At 44.7% G+C, this 21,818-nt stretch overlaps 1 protein-coding gene across 3 annotated transcripts in view; it reads left to right on the forward strand.

The window, feature by feature from the left end:
• SUSD6 (sushi domain containing 6) overlaps positions 1 to 7,036 on the forward strand; it is an 82,988-nt gene extending 75,952 nt beyond the window's left edge. For all 3 annotated transcript variants that reach the window (XM_030451991.1, XM_030451989.1, XM_030451990.1), the window contains one exon: positions 1,219 to 7,036. In XM_030451991.1, the coding sequence (XP_030307851.1) occupies positions 1,219 to 1,244 (26 nt within the window). In that variant the 3' untranslated portion in view covers positions 1,245 to 7,036. The remainder of the gene's footprint in view (positions 1 to 1,218) is intronic.
• The last annotated feature ends 14,782 nt before the right edge of the window (positions 7,037 to 21,818 follow it).

Genomic DNA, 21,818 nt, shown 5'->3' on the forward strand with positions numbered 1-21,818 from the left:
AGTGGAAAACAAGTAGGTAGGTAGGTGTAGGCTGATATGCTTGGAATACAAACCCTTTGTGATGTTTATGCTTCTTCATTTTTAGACTTTTAGTAGGCAGTTTACTGCCATAATAAAAGGGTTATGCTTGAACTTACTTTATCAGGCAGAGGGAGAAGTCTGTTAAACAGTCAGTGCCTCTTGTATTCTTCATTTCTCTTCTGCCCTGAAGCAGTGGCTTTACAATGCCAGAGCTGACGTGAAGCTGCAGATTAAGACTGCTTTTGCAGAGGCTGCTGTCTTAGGCAAGAAGTGTAGCTGGCTTGTAAGTAGCTCCTTTCCATGCTGCTGAGTGCTAGAACCATGGTAATGCCACCTAGAACCCTTGCAGGAAAAACAATTAAATGGGGTTCCTGCTAAAGGGCAGAAATGGCAACATGTCCTGAGACAGGCATTAAACCTCAGTGCATAAACAGCAGAAATCCAAAAATGAAGCTTAACAAAGAAATATCTGCAAAAATTAGAAGAGGTTGCTTCTGTGTCATTTTTTATCACTGCTTGGAAACCTGTATTGCCTCTAACATTTGTTGTACAGCCCCTTGCAGAAGGAGACTGCATAAAGCTTGTGCTTATGGCTCAAAGATAAAGGAAGCTGTAGCTACTGTAGGAGACTGCATTTCTTCAAGGCAGATAAGGGCAATCATGATCCTTGTATTTCCAACCATCCCTGTCACAGTAAGAAACATGTCTTTGATGTCTTGAGGGATGGTGTCATGGGAAAGAAAGAAACTGTCATTCTCAAGGGAATGGTGGAAGCACAGCTGAGGCCAAACAATTGACTACAATTAGTTGAGGTAGTTGAAAAGACTAGGGAGCCAAACTCCTCTCAGACAGATGATGTAACATGGGGCTGTGGCCACAAGCTGTAACTGGGCCGATTCAGATTGGTCATTAGGAAAATATTTTGCACTGGGAGGGTGGTGCAGGACCAGATGAGCACCCAGAGAGGTGATGGAGTCTGTCCTTGGCAATTTTCAAGGCTGAAGCTGGCAATGATCCCACTCGCAGGGGTGGGTTGGACCTCCAGAGGTCCTTTCTGCTGTGCTGTGCTGACAAAGACCACTGCATTGTCATGTTACGGAGGTGGGAGCCTGTCAACTATCAGTAGTTTTTCTGGTGTGTGGTGAACTGCTAAAGTTTGACTACTTTTTCTTTTTTTTTTGTCTCCTCACCATTCAGATATTCCCTTATTGAAGGAAGCATGAGGCCTGCTGTGTTTGTCTAAGCCTTGTCCCTCTTGGATTTCTTCCTCCTCCTCGTCTCCCCCTGCCTTTGGGACAGAAGCACTCTGTGCAGCCTTCCCCGTCCTCGCAAGCTGTGCCCCGGATACCTCCAAGTAGAGATGCCCTCAGCTGAAGATCCAAAGGATGTTGCCAGGTTGCCTCCTGGATGCACCAGTGGAGTTGGTGCAGAGCTGGCTTCCCCATTCCATCTGCATCAGGGGCTCAAAGAACAGAGTGGATTTGAGCTCTTCTCTTCTCCTCTCCCCTTCCCCAGCCAGATGTTTGACAGCAGTCTCTGAAGAGCTGCTCTTTCTTGTGCCTTTCTCCTCCTCACACCGGCTTGTTGCAGCTTATCAGCTTCTCCAGCCCTTCTGCTGTCCGGAGAGCAAGGGCTAAAACCACTTGCTCCCTGGGTGCAGACACAGTTTATATATACACCATATATGTTATTTAGGCTCTTCTTCCAGCATCCTCTTTGTGATAGAACAGGACAAAACGCCTCGATGGGACTGAAGCTGGGCTTGGGAGGTATCCCAGTTGAGGGGCAGCTCATGATGTCTAGAAACATCTCAAATGAGATGGGCTGTGCGACATCTTAGCTGTGCAATAACAGTTCATTGAGGCGTGCTAGAGCACTGAAGGCTGAGAAGTCCAACTTGTAGGAATGCCCTCTGACTCTTCTCTAAAAACATCTCTGCAGGAACACATTCCTGAAAAATCACTTTTTGTCTTCTCCTTCCTCTATCTGTGCAGCCCCCTTGGTTATGCTGTGTTTTTAGAAGCTGGGACTGTACTGCCAATAAAACAACCCTTTTAGCTCTGGTCTGGTGCCAGAGCAGCTTCTTATCTTAGGTTGTAGAAGAGCCTTGGAGAATGGCCAGTGGTTAGCAGGGTCCAGAAAGCTTGGAGGGTGTGAATTCCACATAAGCAACCATGTGTTAACCATGAGTTAGCCCTTTCACCGAGACATCAGGACTGGAAGCAAATTTGTGGCCCTGCTCTTATACATAAGCTGTATGTCTCAAAGCTTTTTCAGTTAAGATAGTTCTACATTAAAGCCTAGATTCCTTTTGGTCAGATCTTCAGGCTGAGGTAACATTTTAAGTGGTTTTGAAAATATTAAGAAAGAAAAAATGCCTGTAGGTCATGAATGTCCAGTGCCATTGGTACAATCCCAGATTACCTTTCCAGCCACACTGGGTACCTTGGTACTTGAATCCTGGGTAGCTGCCATCTCAGGGGCTAGTATATCTTCCCAGCTTCAGACAGCAAGAATCTGCTTTAAACTAATGGGCTTCAGTAGGCCCACAGAGAAGGGCTTCTTCCTTGTGGCTAGGTGTAAGCAGCATTTATAAAGTCTCCCAAATTCAACATGGTTGCCTGTTGCTGTGAGAGGAGGTCAGATACATTGACAGCAGTGCCAGAGGACACCATAGCTTATTCCTGAACCTAAGTTATGAAGATGGTTTCAAGTTCTGGTAGCAGGGAAAAGAAAATCCAAAAATAAGTATACCTCTGTCGCCCATGGTTATCTGTAGCAGGTCAGAATGTCCTGGTTGCTGTTAACAGGACTCTCATTTTTCAGGGAGCCATATTTGTCTGGGGTAGGTGATCCAATCACAAAAGCATCGTGGTGGTTGTAAGGTTCTTCACGAGGGTCTGGACACTGTGTTCCATGGGATTGGTTTCAGCAAGAACAGTTGGCTTCTTAGGTGCATGTACCTTGTCATAACTGTCTTGAAGTAGCTAGGAGAGCATTTGCCCAGTGAGAAGCTGGTAAATTTTTATTTGAGTTGAAGGAGCAAAATATCATGGCCTTACACATCATGTGGTAATGTACAGGTATATAGGGATGTTGTCTTTGCTGTTTTGCTTTTTGTTTGTGATCCTCACCATCCTCATCTTTGTTGTTTCAGGAACATGCTGTCACAGCAGTTGATAGAAGTGACACAGCATCTTCTTATGTAAATTCACTGTGGCTTATCTCCAGTTCCTGGAAATGGAGATTGGCCACAGTATCCAGCCATGCACCCACTGCTCCTGTTCCTGTTAAGCTGTTGAATCCCAGGACACCTGGGACAGCATGTGCCTGTGGATGGAAGAATCCTATTTTCCATATCCTTGTTTTAGAGGGATATTATTAAGTTAAAATGCAGTATTTTAAACTTCTCTCCCTATTGCTCATGCTACCTTGCATTAAGACAATGATTTGTTAAATCCACTTTGGATATTTTTTGTTCAGTCTGGATGATGGAAATTCCCCATTGTTTTGCAGTGGGCTGTGGTGTCTCAGCTTCAAACATTGTCGAGGAGCAAATGTTCTTTGCACATCTGCTGTTTGAATTTTAGAAAATAAATGTTTCAGTTTTAACTCCTGCCTTGGAAATAGTCTAAGCTTGAGAAAATTGTCTCATTCACTGCTTTTATCCAGGCAGATGGAGAGATCAAGAGAGTGTAGTGGTAAGGCTGCGGGCGTGTGGAGTGAAGAATAGGTGACTTTCCTGCTATTTAATCAACTCAGAGCAGAAGGAGATGCTCTTTAAGGTCCTATCTATTCAAACTGACTCTTGCAAACAAGGTGTAGAAGCTAGGTACCTTGCAGCCTTCCTGCAAAGGAGAGTTGTTTCACTTAGTGTTTGCACTGGGTTGATGGGAGAATCCTGCGACGAAGCTGGAAGCTGATCTTAAGGCCTGACCTTGCCCCGTGTGGCCCTGCCTCCTCATTCTGCTGTTGTAAAGCACCAAGCTGCCAATTCAATTTAAAAAATTCAATTTGGGTGGAGAAGTATGCACAGAAGAGGGAGTGCTTTAATTTTGTTTCATTTATAGAAATTGTAGGAAATGGCTTTACTAAGGAGGGAGGGAAATGCAGAGGTGGAGGGAAATGTGCAAGCATAGATTTTGTGATCAGGCATAAACAGGCAGCTTCTGTTGGCATGCTTGTGGGTAAACCATCAGCTCCCAGGCCAGTCTCTGCTCATAACCTCTGTTGATTCTTAGAGAAAAGCCTGTCCCCTTCAGCAGCACCTGTGGGAAATGGCCATAAAGGACCCATGCAAGCCACAACAGGAAAAACAATTTATGGGCATCCCATTCCTCTTGCCCACCTCCTCAGTTTTAGAGTTTAGTTTCATATAAAATGAGGTGGAGTAGATGGGGAGGAACCTGAAAGATGTCAGCTTGACAGGTTTTTTTCATGGAAAAAGGCTTCACTTTCCTGATTATCAAGTGATTGTTATTCATGTCTGTTTTAATTCTGTGGAGTCTGAAGGATTAGGAAGTCTTCTAGGTGGAGATCTAAGAAAAGCTAAATTGCACAGTTGTGTCTTATGGGAGCTAGGGCTGAGGCTTAAACATCCCTCAGGTGTGAGCTTCTGATCTATCTCAGGAGTAGTCATTACCTCTGAGCAAAGCTTGTGTCCTCTTTGGCTGCTGGCGAGCCTGGATTGCTGTTGAGCCTGGATCTCATCATGGGAACACAGGAGCTCAGTCTTGCAAATTGCAACATTTTTTCCTACCTATGTCTGGCAAAAGAATTCAAAGGGAGACATTTTTTCTTAATTTGGCACTCCTGAGAGAATCATCTCATGTTCTGTCATGCATGCTGGATCCTGTGATACTCAAGAAGTTTAAAATGATTTAAGTACTTTGGAAAAAAAAACAGCACTTATTTTAAAGATTTTTATTATTTTTTTAATCTGATAGGTTAAAAATAATTGTAAAGGAATTTCAGAAATTCAGAGTACTATGTGCAATAGGAAAACCTCCCTGCTCCCTTTCAGTTGCATAGTTGGTGTTTTTTAAAAAAAAAGAAAAAAAACCAAAATGTAATCAACTGCAGTGTTTACAACCCAAATGTTGCAGAACTTGGACCAGTCTGAGAGAACCAGAAAGTGAAGCTGACTAACCCATGGGGAAGCAGGGTGGTCTCCTGTCAGCATCATGGAGCTCAGCTCAAATGCTCATGTCAGAACCTGCTCCACCTTGGAAAGGGGGTCAACAACTCTGGTGAGAGAGATGGGTTTGTGTGTCCTGGTTTTAAATAGCTTGCATCTCCCCAGCATTAACTGCACAAGAGGTAAAAAAGTGAAGTCAGGAGGACAGCCCTGCTGCAGCATGTGAGCCTGTGGGGTTGGTAGAGTTGAGCTAAAACTTAATGAGTTTGGGAAGGAGAAGAACTCAATGCATTATCCTTTTCCTTAACCATCAGGGAACTTGCTGTGCAAAGGAATGCTTACTCAGCAAGCATGTTGCTTGCTGTTCACCTCTTGGACATCTCTTCTCAGGTTTCTCCTTAGCCTTTGAGCATGGTGATCTGGTATGGTGATTCTTTTGATGCATCTGAAGCCTTGATTTGGCCTTTCATCACATAGCCAGGCATGTTAGGAAGAAATCTGTTCCACTTGTTTTGAGAGTAAACATCCTGAGATGCTCCCAGATGTGAGTGACTTGGGTCAGTAGTGAGGAGCACGACTAAGAGAGCAACAAGCTCAGCTACTGAAAATGATCCGGAATGAGTAAGTCATTTGCAGCACAGAAAAGGGAACACAAGGTGGGGGTAAGGAAGAGTTGTGACTGAAAACAGGTGTGCTGCAAGCTAAGGGGGGTTAATGCATTTATGGATAGGTTGTAAGGAAGCTTGTGCTTCGTTTTGATGAGTTACCAGACACCAGCAGGCTTGCTGTATAAAAATATTAACATACATCTGGTTGGACACACTGAGATTTCCTTGTTGACCTTTTTAGAACATATTTGCAAAACCTGATTTTACTGTTCTGGTAGCAGTTGTTTAAAAAAAAAATCTGCCTTATTACTCCAGATAACTCATTAAATCAATGTCACTTTCTGGTTTCTGTACGTAAATGCAATAAATCCCATCCATTTTTGCACATCCTGCCTCACCCTATCCTCACCCTCCAGTCCTTACCAGGGAACTGCAGATTGAACTTGCTCTTTGTGAAAACCTTGGCTGGCAGAAGAACTCCATTAGCAAATGCTTATTCTCTATGATACACTTTGAAAGCACAGAGAGGTTTCATAGAACAGACTTTATTTTAAGGCATATTTTTATACAGGAAATAAGCCCTCTTTCAGTCCTTCATCCTCTTCTCCTTCCCTTCCACACCAGGACAGAGCAGGCCACTTCCCACACTTCTCTTCAGGGCCGTGTGTTCAGCACTGCTTCCAAACTCAACCCTCTGCAGATGGTGTATGTGTATACTCACCCACCAGAACAGGTTCTACTGATGCTCTGCGTGTGCTTTCTGTAAGCTGTGCTTTTGCTCCTGTCCTGGGGTGTGCGAGGACAAGGCAACTGAGCTGTGCTGGAAGAGATTTTAGTTCAGAGTCTCAAATTTGCTTCCTTCCAAAAGAAAGCAAAGTGAAGCTGTCTGTGAAGCAGATGTCCTATGATGTGGTGGGTAGGCTGCTGGTAGTTGCTTATGCAAATGCAAGGGGAGCTTGATTGCCTTTGTGCATTAAACTTTTCTTTCCTGTATGTGTTCTCTTTTTAGCTGAATTGCACCACTATGGAATTATTTGCAGAATGGTACTCCATATATATGTGGGATTTAAAAACAAAACCATAATTGATGCTGTGCAGGATGTCAATCGGTTTTATTTTGCTTTATTTTATATATATTTTCTGGTATCCTGTACATTGCAGTGGGTGTGAAGATAGTATTTTAATATTTGTACAAAGTTTAATTTAATTGTTCTATGTATATAACTGCATTTCTAAATTAAAAAAAAAAAAAAAGTTCTTTTGAAGTGAATCTGTAATCTTGTGTATTTTTTTAACTGTTTGGGCCTGATGGGCTGGAGATCTTGCAGGCCAGTAGTGGCTCCATTGCAGAGGTGCAAAGCCTTCCACGTAAAGCCCCCTGATGTACAGTGTAGAGCTGTTGCATGGGACTGGGCCTTTACTTTCTATTTATTTGCCTTTACTTTCCATAGCTCTGTACTCTGGCCTAGCCACTTGCTAATGTGGGGGTAAGACCCCTGCAGGTGCTCTGTCCCTTCCTCTGCTCCCCCACATCAAGCATCGTCTGTGCAGCAATGATGGAGAGGAGGGATGTGAGCTGGGAGGAGGCTGTTACTTGGCTCTAGGACAGTGGTAGGAAACACGTGCCTGCTGGGTTTGTGTGCAAGGAGAAGAGACCTTTGCAACCAAGCAGGGGGAGCTGGCTGTGCTGGGGGATGTGGGATGGATGAACGCAATGGAGGGACCTCCAGGGGGGATTAAGGCTGGGTCTGGATTTGATTTAAGGAGAGAAGATGCGTGTTGGGGAGGGTTTGAAGCAACTGCTGCATGACTTTCTTACAGCCTCCAGCTTGCTGGGCTTGGAACCTTCATTGGTGACTACAGCCCCCAATGACTTGGGGGACAGTAAGTCAGGGGAGGCTTAATGATGTTGAATGTGGGAAAGGACATAGGGAGAAAGGTTGAAAGAGGTGATGCATGGCATGAGGGGACTTCAGAAAGGAAGAAGGGGTGATTATAATAAATGGCTACTTAATCTTGGAGACTAGGTAGAGAAAGGTGTATGTAGGGAAGGGATGTTACTCTTAGAAAAACAGTCATTCTGACTGCCCAAGTGCCAATCTAAAGCAGGTAGTGGGACAGCACAGGAGGCATTGGAGAGATCTTTGCAATACGTGTGTGTAGACAATGCAGAGCTGAGGTGGGATGCAGGCTCTGCTCTTCCCTCATCTTTCTAGTCCCACTGCACCAGGATAGCAGATGGAGAAACTGCAGGGGAGTGGACACCCATTATTCTGTTAGTGCTGTATACAGTCCTTTTGGATTATTATTGTTACTTGTTTCATTTCAGAGACCTGCTGCCCTTTGAGGTAGCTGTATTAATGAGAATTCATTTAACAAAATCTATCGGTAGTGTAACAGGAAAGGAAAAGAGAGATAAAGGGAGGGAGAGAGAAGGTCATTCTGTCCAACTTGTTCAAAGGACACTCCTGAAAGATGTTGAGATTTGTTGTATGTTTGCATTTATGTGTTTTTCTCCCTGTGTGGTGGAATGGACAGGTTAAAGTGAAGGGAAGGGGTGCACCTGCCTTCCTTCCATTTCCATTTATTCCCTGAATTATTTCCATACAGCAAGCTGATCTCACTGTATTTCTGTTAGCAACTGGAAACTGGAGCTCCGTGGCCTGTGTCTGCACTCCTGCAGCAAACAGTTGGCAAGTGTGTGTTTGTGGCCTCCAGGAATTGCTTTTAAATTATTATTATTATTTTTGTTGTTGTGATTATTATTATTTGCCAGGCTAGGGTCTCCTGACAGCAATTATGGACACCTAGGGAGTGTCTTGTTGTTCTGCTGCTCTTATCTATTAAACATGTTGGGAATAATTTATCACCTCTGGTTTGTGCCTGCAATGAGAAATGACTAGGGGAGCAGAGCCCAGGGGAAGGCAGCCTGAGCTGGGTTATCTGAGAAGTCCTCCTTAAGATCTGACCCTTTGGCTGGAGGGTGGGAAGGCCAGGGCATGGACGAACACCTCCGCTTCCAGAAAAGCAGCCTCACCACAAAGACATTGACCCTGCCACAAAGCTGCTTTGAGAAACTTCCTTGGAAAAGGGGATAGAAGAGCTACTGCCTTCACCAGGCATCTTGCCAGCCTGAGCACTGCACTGCCTGGCTCCCAAACAGGATGTTTGGTACATGTGGATTTTCTAGGAACACACAGACACAGCCACACCAGCCCCACTACAACCATGGGGTTTAACTCCTTAACACAACTGAGCACATCTGGATCCTTTCCTTGCCACCCCTGGCATGCTGTAACACAACCATTGGAAAGCTTCACAGTGGGATTGTGTTATCAAATCATCCCTTGGTGTTCCATGACTTTGCTCCTGCTGGAAGCCTCCCCTGCAGTAACAGGAGGTGGTGTGTTTCAGCAGTTCTGTTGGGCAAAAGGGAGCTTGTCTTCCAGGCCCACGGATCCCAAGTGAGGCCAGGGGACCCACTCCATGGGGCTCCCCCTGTCCCCAGATATGTCAAATCACAGTGCCTGGGGCAGGCTGCAGCAGGAGCAGTCAGGCACTGCTGGGCACAGGGCTGGTGCTCTTGGGGAATGAGGAGGGAACCATGGTGGGCTGGATCATGCTCTGGATACCTGAGAGCAAACACCCTGGACAGCAGGTATGTCCTTGCTGTCTGACAAGTGTGCTGTTACCTGTGCTGGAGGCTGCCACCTCCCTGTGGGCCAGCAGCAGCAGGGGGATGGAGAAGAAGGACAGTTTGGAGAGCTGTCAGTGGCCATGCACATCCCTCCTTACAGGTCAGTGGCAGTGAGGATGCTTTTTGGAGGGCTGGGGCTGGGCTGGGCAGAGCTGCTGGCTGCAGCTGGTACTCTGCTGGATTTGCTGCCCATCAGGCAGGTCCCCCTTCAGATGGGAGTGCCATCTGAATGTGCCACCTGTATTTAATAAGTGTACAATGTTCATCATCAAACTCAAGTTTAAAGTCTTCCCATGTTTGAGGAGACCAGGAGCCAGGTTTGGGAGTAGCAAAGCTTTTCTGGGGAGGAAAACTCGGGCAGCCAAGCCCTCTGGGACAAGCAGGAGCCAGGAGCAGAAGCCTGGCACTCAAGGGGTGACAATGATGGGTTTCCCACCTTGTGCTCCTCTCCCTAGGTGCTGCAGGGTGGTGTAGGGCTCCCTGCAGATGGAACAAGGTCCCTGCAGTCTTGCATAAACAACTTTCCTCCATCTCCATGAGCTGCCTGTGCAAAATGGCAGGAATGTCCCTGTAATGGCTGTTTGCAAGAGATTTATGATGCTGGGCTCAGCTCTGCAGACAAAGTTGTTACCATCCTACAGTCTATGTATGCCCTCATGCACAAAACCTGGCTTTGAATAATTGCTTCCTCCAGGAAGCTTTAAAATAGTTGATTTGTTACCGAAACTGTTCAGTATTTCTCTTGTGCTTCTCTGGTGCATTTCCAACAGCTTTACAAATAACTGGGAATTTATCTTCCAGGCACCTCAGTGGGTGGGAAGGCCCACGCTGTCCCTGTTGACAGGGAAGGGAAAAAACAAAGCGCAGAAAACTGAGTAACCTTTTCCAGGTCAAACCAGAGGGTCTGTTGCAGAGGGTAAACAAAAGCTCTTAAAGACACCGTCAGCATGTCCTGTCCCAAACGTCTACTTTCTCTATGACCTCCTGTATCTCCTGCATGTGGTGATCCAGCTGCAGCCCCAAGGGATGGCCTCCTTCTTCCAGCACAGGCTGTGCCTGAAGGGAATGATCGAAACAGGAATTCAGAGATACTGATTCCCCTCCTCCTGGAAGTGTAATGCCAAGGACAACACCTGCTCCATAACCACACTCTTCTTCTTTTGTCTTGTGGCTAAGAAGGTTGAGATAAGCCAGTGAGGAGTCAAATGGAGGCCCTGCTGTTCCCAGAGCAGGCCAGCAGTGACGCCCCATGGGAGAGTCACACAGGGAGGTAAGTGCTGTGTTTTCACAGGAAAATTAGGAATTTCAAATATAGGGTCTGGATACAGGGACATGTGTTGCTAGGGTACCCCTGAGGTGCTGGAATTAGGTTTGCTTGTTTACTAGTGCAAGAGGAAACAAAATAGGAAGCTGAACAGGAGGCAGCAGTGTGCCCAGGTGGCTAAGAAGGCCAATAGCATCCTGGGCTGGCTCAGGAACAGCGTGGCCAGCAGGTCCAGGGAAGGGATTCTGCCCCTGTGCTCAGCCCTGGTGAGGCCACAGCTTGAGTCCTGTGTCCAGTTCTGGGCCCCTCAGCTCAGGAAGGAGATTGAGGTGCTGGAGCAGGTCCAGAGAAGAGCAAGGAGGCTGTGAAGGGATCCAGCACAAGTCCTGTAAGGAGAGGCTGAGGGAGCTGGGGGTGTTGAGGCTGGAGAAGAGGTGGCTCAGGGGAGACCTCATCACTCTCTGCAACTCCCTGAAAGGAGGTTGGAGCCAGGGGGGGTCGGTCTCTTCTCCCAAGTAGCTACCAGTAAGACAAGAGGGTATGGACTTCAGCTCCCCTGACAGGGAAGGTTTAGGTTGGATATAAGGAAAAAATTCTTTACAGAGAGCATGGCTGGCATTGGAATGGGCTGCCCAGGGAGGTGGCGGATTCTCCATCCCTGGAGGTTTTTTAAAAAAGACTGAATGTGGCACTCAGTGCCATGGTCTGGGAACCATGGCAGTAGTGGATCAAGGGTTGGACTTCATGATCTCAGAGGTCCTTTCCAACCCGAATGATTCTGTGATTCGGGTGTTGCTCTTTTGGTTGGTTTATCAGTTGTTGGGATGGTTCTGATCCCTGTGATTGAGGACCAAGGACTGATGCCTTGTAGATTTCCTCTGCAATCGGCACAGACATTTATGAGAGATGCAGGGAGATTAAATATTTCTTTCTGTTGTTTCTTCCCTGTTCTGCATATACACGTAATCATCCTGGTCATTTTACACTGGGGATTATACCTGCTCTGCCCCGTGGTCCCACACCCCCACCTAGTGCCCGCGGCCACCACCGGGTGAGCCTGGACTGTTCTGCTGGTGCTCAGCAGGAGATAAAAATGTGTTCTTCTAACCAATGGCATTATTTCGGGAGGGAGTAAGGAAAAGGTTAATTGTATTTAAGATCAATATAACAGATGGTTTGAAGTAATAATAACATTTTTTTTTAAATCACAACAAATCTACCTCAGCAACTAGAGTGCTGGTACCAGGGATAAATGGGGCTAAACAAGTCAGGATGGAAATTGCACCAGAAATCAGGATTCCCATCATTGGTTAGGCACTAGGGAATGATAGAATATTTTGGTTTGGAAGGGACCTTAAAGATTATCTAGTCCCATAACTCCCTGCATGGGTACGGATACCTCCTGCCAGACCAGGTTGCTCGAAACCCCATCTAACCTGGCCTTGAACACTTCCAGGGATGGGGCAGCCACAGCTTCTCTGGAGAGTCCAGTGTCTTACAGCCTTCACAGTAATGTATTTCTTTCTAATATCTGGTCTAAATCTACCCTCTTTGAGTCTGGATCCATTACCTTTCACTCTATCACTACAAGCCCTTGTAAAAAGTCCCTCCCCAGCTTTTCTATAGACCCCTTCAGGCACTGGAAGGCCACTATAAGATTTCCCTGGAGTCTTCTCCAGGCTGAACAACCACAGCTCTGTCAGCCTCTCCCAGGAGCAGTGCTCCAGCTCTCTGATAATCTTCACAGTCCTTGGGGCAGGTGAGGGGAAGCCAGGAAGCTGACTAGTTTCAAGATGTGCTGTGATCACTTTATGAAATGTCAAATATTTGTCCAAGACTGGGGCCTTGCAAGTGTTATTCCTAAACTGGAGTTCATGATTCTTAAAACAAGCCTTCATCAGCACACCCAAACAGCCTCAGTGGTGCCAACAACAGTTATCAAGTTGAAAAGAAGCTGGTAAATGCAACTACCAGGGCACATAAGCCAGAACAGTCTCTCCAGATGACAAAATTTGAAATAGCAGTGACTTTGGTTTAAACCAGCTCATGTGCTGCAGTGACTGTGAGCAGTGCTGCAACAGGGTGGTTGCCACCAGGGCACCCTGAGAGAACCATCTGAAGGACAAGTGCTAGAAGGCTGCTCCTCTCCATGGGCTCTGGCCTGGCACTTACCTCTGCAGAGGGTCACGAGACCATCCTGAAGCATCTTTACCTGGCTTGGGCCAGAAACTCCTTGGTAAAAGACTTGATGGTAGAATGTACTTTTTGCCTTTGCTGTGCAAAACGCTGCTGATGTTTTCAGTCAGAGGTTGTTGAATTTGTTTGTGGGACCTACTGATTGGGGGACCAGATGCTCCCTGCAGTTATCAGAGCTGGCTTCTTCTTTGAGCAATGCGGAATCATTGTCATACAAGAAAGGAAACAAATCCTTCAAACACAAAGCTTTTTTGGGGAGCTGCTGCAGTTTCCTCTGAGATTTAAAAAAACATTATTTTTCTTTTTTAGATGTCCAATGCCCCAAATATTTTTCTTCTTTTATTGAGCTCTATAACAACAACAACAAAAAGTTTATTTAAAATTTTTATGTGTCTCCTTTTTAGTCTAGTGAGGGAGCAGGAGGATATTAATGCTTGAGGGGGATTCCGTCCCTCCCCTGCTTCTCAAAGAAAGCTTGCCTTGTTTTAAGTGTTTTCCTTCTGCCTGTTCCCATAGAAAATATTAGGAATATGGGGTCTGGTATTCATTATGAACTACCAACAGAGTAAGATCAATGAAACTTTAAATAAAGCAGCTGTGAGCTAGTATGTCAGTTAGCTGTTGAAGTTAAAAACATATATAACAAAAAGGGAGCTTGATGGTGAAGGTCTTTATTCCCTCTTTCAGAAGTTTGCATGGTGTTATCTTGTTGCTGCTGCTTCACATTCCCAAAAGGTCTGGCTTGAATGTTTAATCTGTGCACCCACCTATCTACTAGAGCATAAAACCTAGAAAGGAAAGCACTGGGCTATTACATAGCCATGGCTATTTTACCTTTGCAATCAAAGGTACCTGACTGTTTAACCACAAAACCATGTCTATTTTTTCTTGAGTGTGAAAATAATCAGTTAAAACACAAAAGCTAATTAGAAATTGACTTTTCTTAAATAGGAAATGAAATTTAAAGAGCCACCCTTTCTTTTTCCCCCCTCCCTCCCCTTCTTTTTTTTTCCCTAGGATCTGGAAAACAACCAAACCCAAAATAGGACTGAACGAAACCCCAGTGCAGTTTTCAGGACTGCTCCAATCTTACCTACATGAACTGTTTGGTTGCAGTGTGTTACACACTGAGTGCAGAGCCCAGGCAGCATTTCTCCTGGGTCAGCTTCATATCCTCCATGAAGCTGCCTGCCAGAGCCAGTGGCATAATGTCCATATGTCCCCCTCTGTCAGAGCTGGGGTCCTGGAGAGCTTTCTTCATCAGACAGGGAATCCATTTTATTTCCTCTCACAGCAGAGCAGCAGGGGCTGACCAGGTCAGCCTTGTAACACAGATTCAACCCTGCCTGAAAAGAAGTTCTCCCCTGGGCTGCCAGGGAGCTTCACTCTCACCAAGGGATGAGAAGGAGGAACAGGAGGCCCCCGGGGCAGCAGCCATATATTTCAGCAGTGTGATATTTATCATTTTAATCGGCAGTGTGGTCAATTAAAAGTTTAAGTCTAAGACACAGGAAAAGAGAAGAAAGGTCACACAAGAGCAGTGAAATGATCAGAGGCTGAAAGGGCTTACACATATTTAAACCTTTTCATCTTTTCTTGTATCTCAGCTGAGCAGGCATTGCTGAGGAATGCTGATACTACCATCCAAAAGGAACAGTCCTCAGGGAGGAGAAGGGAGTCTTTAGACTAGTTCAAGGGCTTGTAACTCAATGTGACAGGAGGAACTTTGAAAGGCAAATGTGGGTTGAACAGAAAAAAAACCAAACCACAACATTGTGCCTTGTAATGTCATTTGTTAAACTGAAATGATTTCCCATGGGGAGCAGCAGAAGCCCAGGCTCTCAAGTTGTCTGTATGCTGGCAAAGGAACACACTTTTGTGTGCTTTAGGGAAGGCAGGAGGTGGTGGTGAGGAGCCTGGGCAAATGTGGAGTGATGGGCTGGCCCAGCAGGTTCTCTGTCTTCCTGCTTTTGGCCTGCCAGAAAGAATGGGCAGCACCTGTTGCCTATCTTCCATAACATCTGATGGTTAAATTTGACAATATTAATAGAAGAGAATTCTGCTGCTGCTGTATGTGCTGGCAATTAGCAACTGGGAGGATGCTGAAGGGTCGTGCAGCAAAATCAGATCCCTGGAAAAGCTGATGCAGCTTTACTTCATGCACTATGCAGCTCAGGGGGCTGCATGAGAGTTGCCTTGGCTGTTTCAGAACTGCAGGTATTATGCCAAGCTGCATAATCATGTCTTTTATTGCTGACAGGCACATGGTCAGGACATTGCAGTGCCTGAACACTTAATTCAGGAGCAATAGGTGCAATATGTGCCTCTGAACTGTCAGGGGTGGGGAAGAACAAATAGAAAATACACCTCAAAGCACTTTATCTTCTTAAAACAATTTAAAACATGGTTTTAAAAGTAGAATTCCTGGCCATTGTGTCACTGATCTGAGTGCAGAACTAGGGACGGCAGCTGCACCATTGACATTTCCTTATGTGTGGTGACATCAATTCCTGTGCCAAGCAAAGAGGCATTTTGGAGTAAGAACTGTGGAAAGAGCAAAGCTAATGCAGACAGATAATGATTCACTGGTAGGAACCAGACACCAGTGCTCCTGGCCTTATCCTCTGCAGATTCCTGGCAACCCCAGGGCACTTGACCTCGTGTTTGTTTATAAGCTGAAGCAGGAAAGCGCTCTGCCCTCTCTGGCTCTGCAAGGAGAAGCTCAGCACGTGGTGCAGATGAGCCTGGAGTGGTACAGGTGAAAAATACATCTGGGAATTGAGCTGCCTTCCCTTCTAGAGTGAGCAAGCCAAGTTGAATAAGCACTCTGATGGTCCTTGAGCTCAAACTCTGAGTCAGAAGAGCCCTCCTATTCTGAGGCTTAAAGTCATGTGAAGTTCTGGCACGAGGTTAGCTGGATGGCAGAGAATTAACTGAAAGCAGCAGCCCCAGATAAATACAGGACTGGGAACCAGGCTGAGATAGCAAGGCACTTCACAGGAGTGAAGGGTGAATTCCAGTGTCCTTTCTAATTATAGTAGCTCTGTGCTGTTAAATCTGTCACATGGATCACAGGACGATTTAAAGCTCAAGGGTCTGATGCCATGTGGTGGCACAGTGCCCAGCAGGGAAAGAACACTTGGGAAATAAATTCTCTGGTGTGGATATGGTGAGATGCAGATCTAGCTGCCACTCCTCTGACAGCAGAGCCCTGTCGAAGGGGATAAGCGACTGATAGTTTGAACTGAAAAACAAAACAAAACAGTCTTTGTATTCCGATTTCCCTGAAAGTTAAGTCAGTAAAACTGAAGGAGAGAAAACGTCAAGTGAGAGAAGCTGGGAAAAGAAACATTCAGCACTCAGACTGCCACTGAATTGCCTGTGGCATGAAAACATATCTATAGAAAGACCATGTATACTTGTGGCTTTAGAAAATATCAAGAGAAACATTTCAGTGTTGGTATGAGTACTTTCAAAGAACTATAATGCTTAAGTATACCTTTGCAAAGTAGCTATAGTGGCATAAAAATTCTGTGCATGCTAGGGATAATTGCTGGATAGCTGAACAGCTGGTGAAATTGTGATTTGTTTTCCAGCAAGATCTAGCAGAAAGTTGGAGGAACCAGGGTGTCACAGATGCAAGCTTTGTCCTTTCTACTTCATGTTTTTACTAGTTTAAACAGTCTCTTATAATGACAATTTAGTAATAATTTTCCTGGATTTTGCAACTATGTGGTATATTGTTATAATGTTGGTTCTGCTTAGTACAACTGTTGCCTAAAAACAAGAAATAAAACCACTAATGTTGGGACAGATATGATCCTTCAGACTTGAAAAGCATGTGAAAGTCAGGTGATAGAAACATAACAAGACACTTGCAGCACTGGTAACCTTCTGAAAGAACCTCTGCTTCTTAAAGATAACATAAAGCTCTTCATGACGTGTGGCAGCTGTATGCATGTTGGAGTAGTACATGTGGAGTATGCTGCCACATGCAAGCTGAGGTCATTGTTAAATCTTACTTACTTTACTGTCATTAAGCACATCACCACTTGTCCCTTACATAAATCATACCCTTTGTTGCCACATCCCAGAATAAGTTTTGCCTGTTCCTGTGATGCCAGTGAACTTGTTTTTTAGATTGTGATCTACTTCTCTCAAGCTCTTAACAATGTTTCTACTTCCTAAGTGGTTGTTTCTGATTCTGTGCTGGTGGATTAGACTTCCTAAACATAGTGTGCCCTCAATCTTGCAGAATTTCATCCTGTTGTTGAACCATTCCTTTGGTTCTGAGAGTCATTCTGAAATCTGTTCTTGTCTTCAGAGTGCTTGAAACTCTTCCCAGGCTGAATCCTCTATGTTTTAACACTGCAAGCTCTAACCTGCTCAACAAGTAATTAATTCAGGTGTCCTGTGCTATTAATGAATAGTCCTGTTGTGATGTATGATGTTAATGAATTTGTATTCCTAACCAGTAAATTCAGAATTAAACTAAGAAGAAAGTGAATATGGGGCTAGACAAAGCAATTGAGACCTGTAATTTTCCACAAAAACAGTGTAAGCAGCACAAGGCCTTAACGAGACGAACTTCTATCTCGGTGATAATTGAAGCGTGGGCCTTGTTCTTAAAACAAGGCCCTGCCAAGGCTAACTGGGCAACAAAAGGATGTGAACATCTGCACAGAGACAACATAAAAATGCCACAACCAGCAGATAAGGGAAAAATTATGGCTAGGGTCTAACTTTGCTCTGTAACAACATAATGAAGTCAGCAAAAAGAAAGGTAAAAGGTTCAAGTTTGAGGAAGACTTCTTACTTCATCCAAAGACCCCCTAATGACCCCCTGCTGTCTCCCCAAGAGAGGACTCCACCCAGACTCCACCTATCATGAATATTGTAATAACATGATCTGATCCCTATGAATATATATGTAAACCCACCCCTTTTTAATAGCCATAGAATTGTAACCAATATAAGGTAATGCTAGAGTTTTAGAAGCATAGGTATGAGTGGAGCGGAGACTCCCCATGCACCCCGCGCTGCTTTGCTCACTGCAATTTCAATTATTTCACTAAATTGAACCATTAACCAAATACTGAGTCTTGGTCATTTTTAACACTGTGCTAAAAAGAGATCCCTGATTCCACAAAGGAATTGTCCCTGAATTTGTCAAGGAACTATTTTGAATGCAAAGATTGAAAAATATATGATTCCAGTTTATAATTAATTTTGCCTTGGTATTTTCCTGTTTGCTTAAGAAAATACACCATAAATCTTCATTACAGTCAGGTTTAACATATCCCTGTTTGTTTGGGTTTTTTGGTTTTTGTTTTGGGTTTTTTTTGGTGTTTTTTTTTTTTTATTTGTTGGTTTTTTCCCCCTTACTTGCCAGCTTAGTTATTCCAATAGAATATTGGATTTATTTGAAACAGCTTGTTATTGAATGCCTGCTTTGTTGGCTTGAGCAGCAGTTTACAGAATGAAAGTGCTCATAAACTGATGATTTCATATTTTGTTTCCCTATCTGTCTGACCTTTGAAGTTCAGCTTGCCAATCAGAAAATCATGGCACTGTCAGGAAGGAAGGCAATGCGGGATGATGCGAGAGATTTCTTATAGTTCTTTAGTACCTTCAGGGAATTTCTTTAGGATTACAACTACTGGCTACTTGAGAATATGTGAACATTTTCCATCCTATTCTGCCCCTATTACCCACCATGTTTTTCACTCTCTTTTTGAGATTAATATTAGCCCTCAGTTAAGCAAAAGGTGAAGATTACACGACATGTTCAGGCTTTATGATCTTCCATCTGCTTACAAAACAAACTGTGGACAACATTGGCTCCTGGTCTGTGTACACAAAGATGGTGGCATGCCAGAAGGAAGACATGGAATGGTTTGAGCTGCCTGGAGTGTAAAGACAGACCATGGCCACGAATGCAGCGGTTGCATTTGGGTGCACATCTGATGTTTACTTAAATCAGAAAGGGGCTCAGCTGGCTGTCAGGAAAGGCTTGAAAGGGCCAGCCAAGCAAGGAAACATGATCCTACAGAAGCTCTCCTGTCACTCTCTGAAGGTTAGTAAATAGCTTTGACCAGTAAAGTGTTTCTATAGCAGGCTGCAGCTTGCTGTCACAGTGTTAGGAGATTTCCTTACAAGTTCACATTCAGGATCTACACCTAAAGACACTGAGCTGGTGTAACCTTGTCCTGATGACTCAATAGTATTTTAAAGTCTTTTCCACTTTGTTCCTTTAAGCTTCATGCTCAGGTACTACCCCTCCTTCTGCTGCATAAACCCATAAACCCAACCTAAAGTTTGTTGCATGTACTAGATAATGTAAAAAATTGTAAAGGTGTGTAGTGCCTTATCAGTATTGAAATCTTTAGTGGGATGTGGTCTGATGTGAAGATGCACCATCCTGCTGCCGTTTTGCCTCAGCTGCCTCACACAGTGACAAACTCCAGAGACACGGGGAATGCCTGCTCCATACTCCAGAAACAAGGCAGTGATCAGCTGCTGCCTCTCCTGCTTTTTCCTAAGCCACAGCCATCAGCACAGCCCTGGATGTGGAGAACAGACTCCTCTGAATGAAGAGCTCAGGCCTGCAGCTTCTATGATGAGCTAAGAATCCCCCTGATGCCATAAGGTGCTCTGGGACTACTTGAATACTGCTGCTAAGCTATAATTAATTGGATGTTAATTATTATGTTTGGCTAGGAAAAGATGAGTGTGAGGAAGTGTATCCAAAGGGTTCTAGCAGGAGCCAGCTGAGACAAGACTGGTCTAGGCAGTGAGGTTCTGCTCAGTAAAACAGCAGCACATATCCCTCTGAATTACCATCTACTGGAAAAAAAAGGTGCTACAGCTAAACGTTTCTGGTTGGTGGACAAGGACTTTCAGTCTGTCACTAACATAGGAGATCCATACAATTGGATTTCAGAAATTTGAACAGCTGAGCTTTCCTAAAAAGCAGAAAAGTAGAAAAGCCCAGTGACAAACTTATTTCTGAAAGTTTTATTCTATTATTTCTAGTTCAATTGACATTTTCTTTCTCCAAACATTTTGAAGAAAAGCAATGGGTACTCAATTATTAAATTAACTAGTTAGTTTTTGTTATCTCCTTGTGATGTTTGCAAAGCAGCTCTCATTGCTGCTACCTCTGAGAGAGCTACACTTAGTCTAATGGTAACAGAAATAAGTTAGGTCATAGAGTCTTGGAGAGAAGGTCAGACAATGCACAGGTAAATAAGTGTACAGGTAAATAAGTGTAAATAAGTATACAGGTAAATAAGTAAACAGAAAGTAAAGAAAGGTGGAAGAGATTGGAGCACCATAGTGAAAGTAATAAATACATTCAGCAGTAGTTTCTATTCACAGAACTGGGCAGGTGATGAGTCTTTGACTATATGGCTTATACAAGCAGCTACATCAGGGATCTCCAACATCTTCAGCAATGACAGGTAAAGCCTTTGAATGGCAGCTTCTCTTTCTTCCTCTTTTTTTATTCATCCTGCTCCTCAATTTAAAGCTGGCTCATGTCCCCAGTGAGCCAGGACTGTTGGTAGATGATAGAGAGAGGCTTGGCGAGCTCTTCTGCCAGCTCCCTCATCACCCTTGGATGGATCCCATCCTGTCCCATAGACTTGTGGGGATCCAAGCATCTCAGTAGGTCACTGACTGTGTCCTTTTGGATTACAGGGGGGCTGTTTAGATTCTTGTCACCTTCTATAAGCTCCAGAAGCCATCCATCTTCAGGGTAACCTGTCTTTCTGCTGAAAACTGAGGTAAAGAAGGTGTTAAATACCTCAGCCTTTTCTTCATCTTTGACAACTATATTCCCACCCGTGTCCAGTAAAGGATGGATGTTTTCCTTGCCCCTTCTTTTGCTGCTGATGTATCTGTAGAAGGACTTTTTGTTATCCTTCACAAAGGTGGCGAAATTCTGTTCACATTGTGCCTTTGTCTCTCTGATTTTCTTTCTACATGACTTAACTATATTCCCAAATTCCTCCTGAGTAGTTAGCCCTTTTTTCCATAATTGGTAGGCCCTCTTCTTAACCCTAATTTCTTTCAGAGTCTCCCAATTCAGCCAGGCTGGTCGTCTTCCCCGCCGGCTCGCCTTTCGGCACACTGGGACAGCTGCTCCTGCGCTTTCAAAACTTGCTCCTTGAAGTACGACCATCCCTCCTGAACCCCTCTGTTTTCAAGGGCTGTTTCCCAGGATATACTCTGAACAAGTCTTCTGAATAGGCCAAAATCTGCCCTCCGGAAGTCCAACGTCGAGGTTTTATTGATGACCCTCCTTGTATCCCTGAATATTGAAAACTTTATTATTTCATGATCGCTAAGTCCCAGGCGTCCACCGACCACCACATCTCCCACATCTCCCACCAGCTCCCCTCTGTTTGTGAAAAGAAGGTCAAACGGGGCTCCATCCCTGGTGGGCTCATTTACTAGCTGGAGCAGGAAATTATCCTCTATACACTCCAGGAATCTCCTAGACTGCCTCCTCCCTGTGGTGTGGAGTTCCCAGCAGATGTCTGGCAGGTTAAAGTCGCCCATGAGAACAAGGGATGACGATTTTGAGACATCCACTAGCTGCCTGTAGAATAATTCATCATCTTCATCATCCTGATTGGGTGGTCTGTAACAGACTCCATCACGATATCAGCCTTGTTGGCCTTTCCTCTGATTCTAATCCACAGGCACTCCACCTTATTATTGCTGACTTCAACTTCTACAGTGTCCAGAGACTCTCTAACATACAGAGCTACCCCTCTGCCTCTCCTACCCTGCCTGTCCCTTCTGAAGAGCCAAGCACAGCCACCCTCTGTGATAGAACACCACTGGGTTTTCATCTTCAACTTCCAGATGCCTTCTGTATTTCCAACA

The sequence above is a fragment of the Calypte anna genome, chromosome 5A, assembly GCF_003957555.1.
Source record: "Calypte anna isolate BGI_N300 chromosome 5A, bCalAnn1_v1.p, whole genome shotgun sequence".
Taxonomy (NCBI): Eukaryota; Metazoa; Chordata; class Aves; order Apodiformes; family Trochilidae; genus Calypte; species Calypte anna.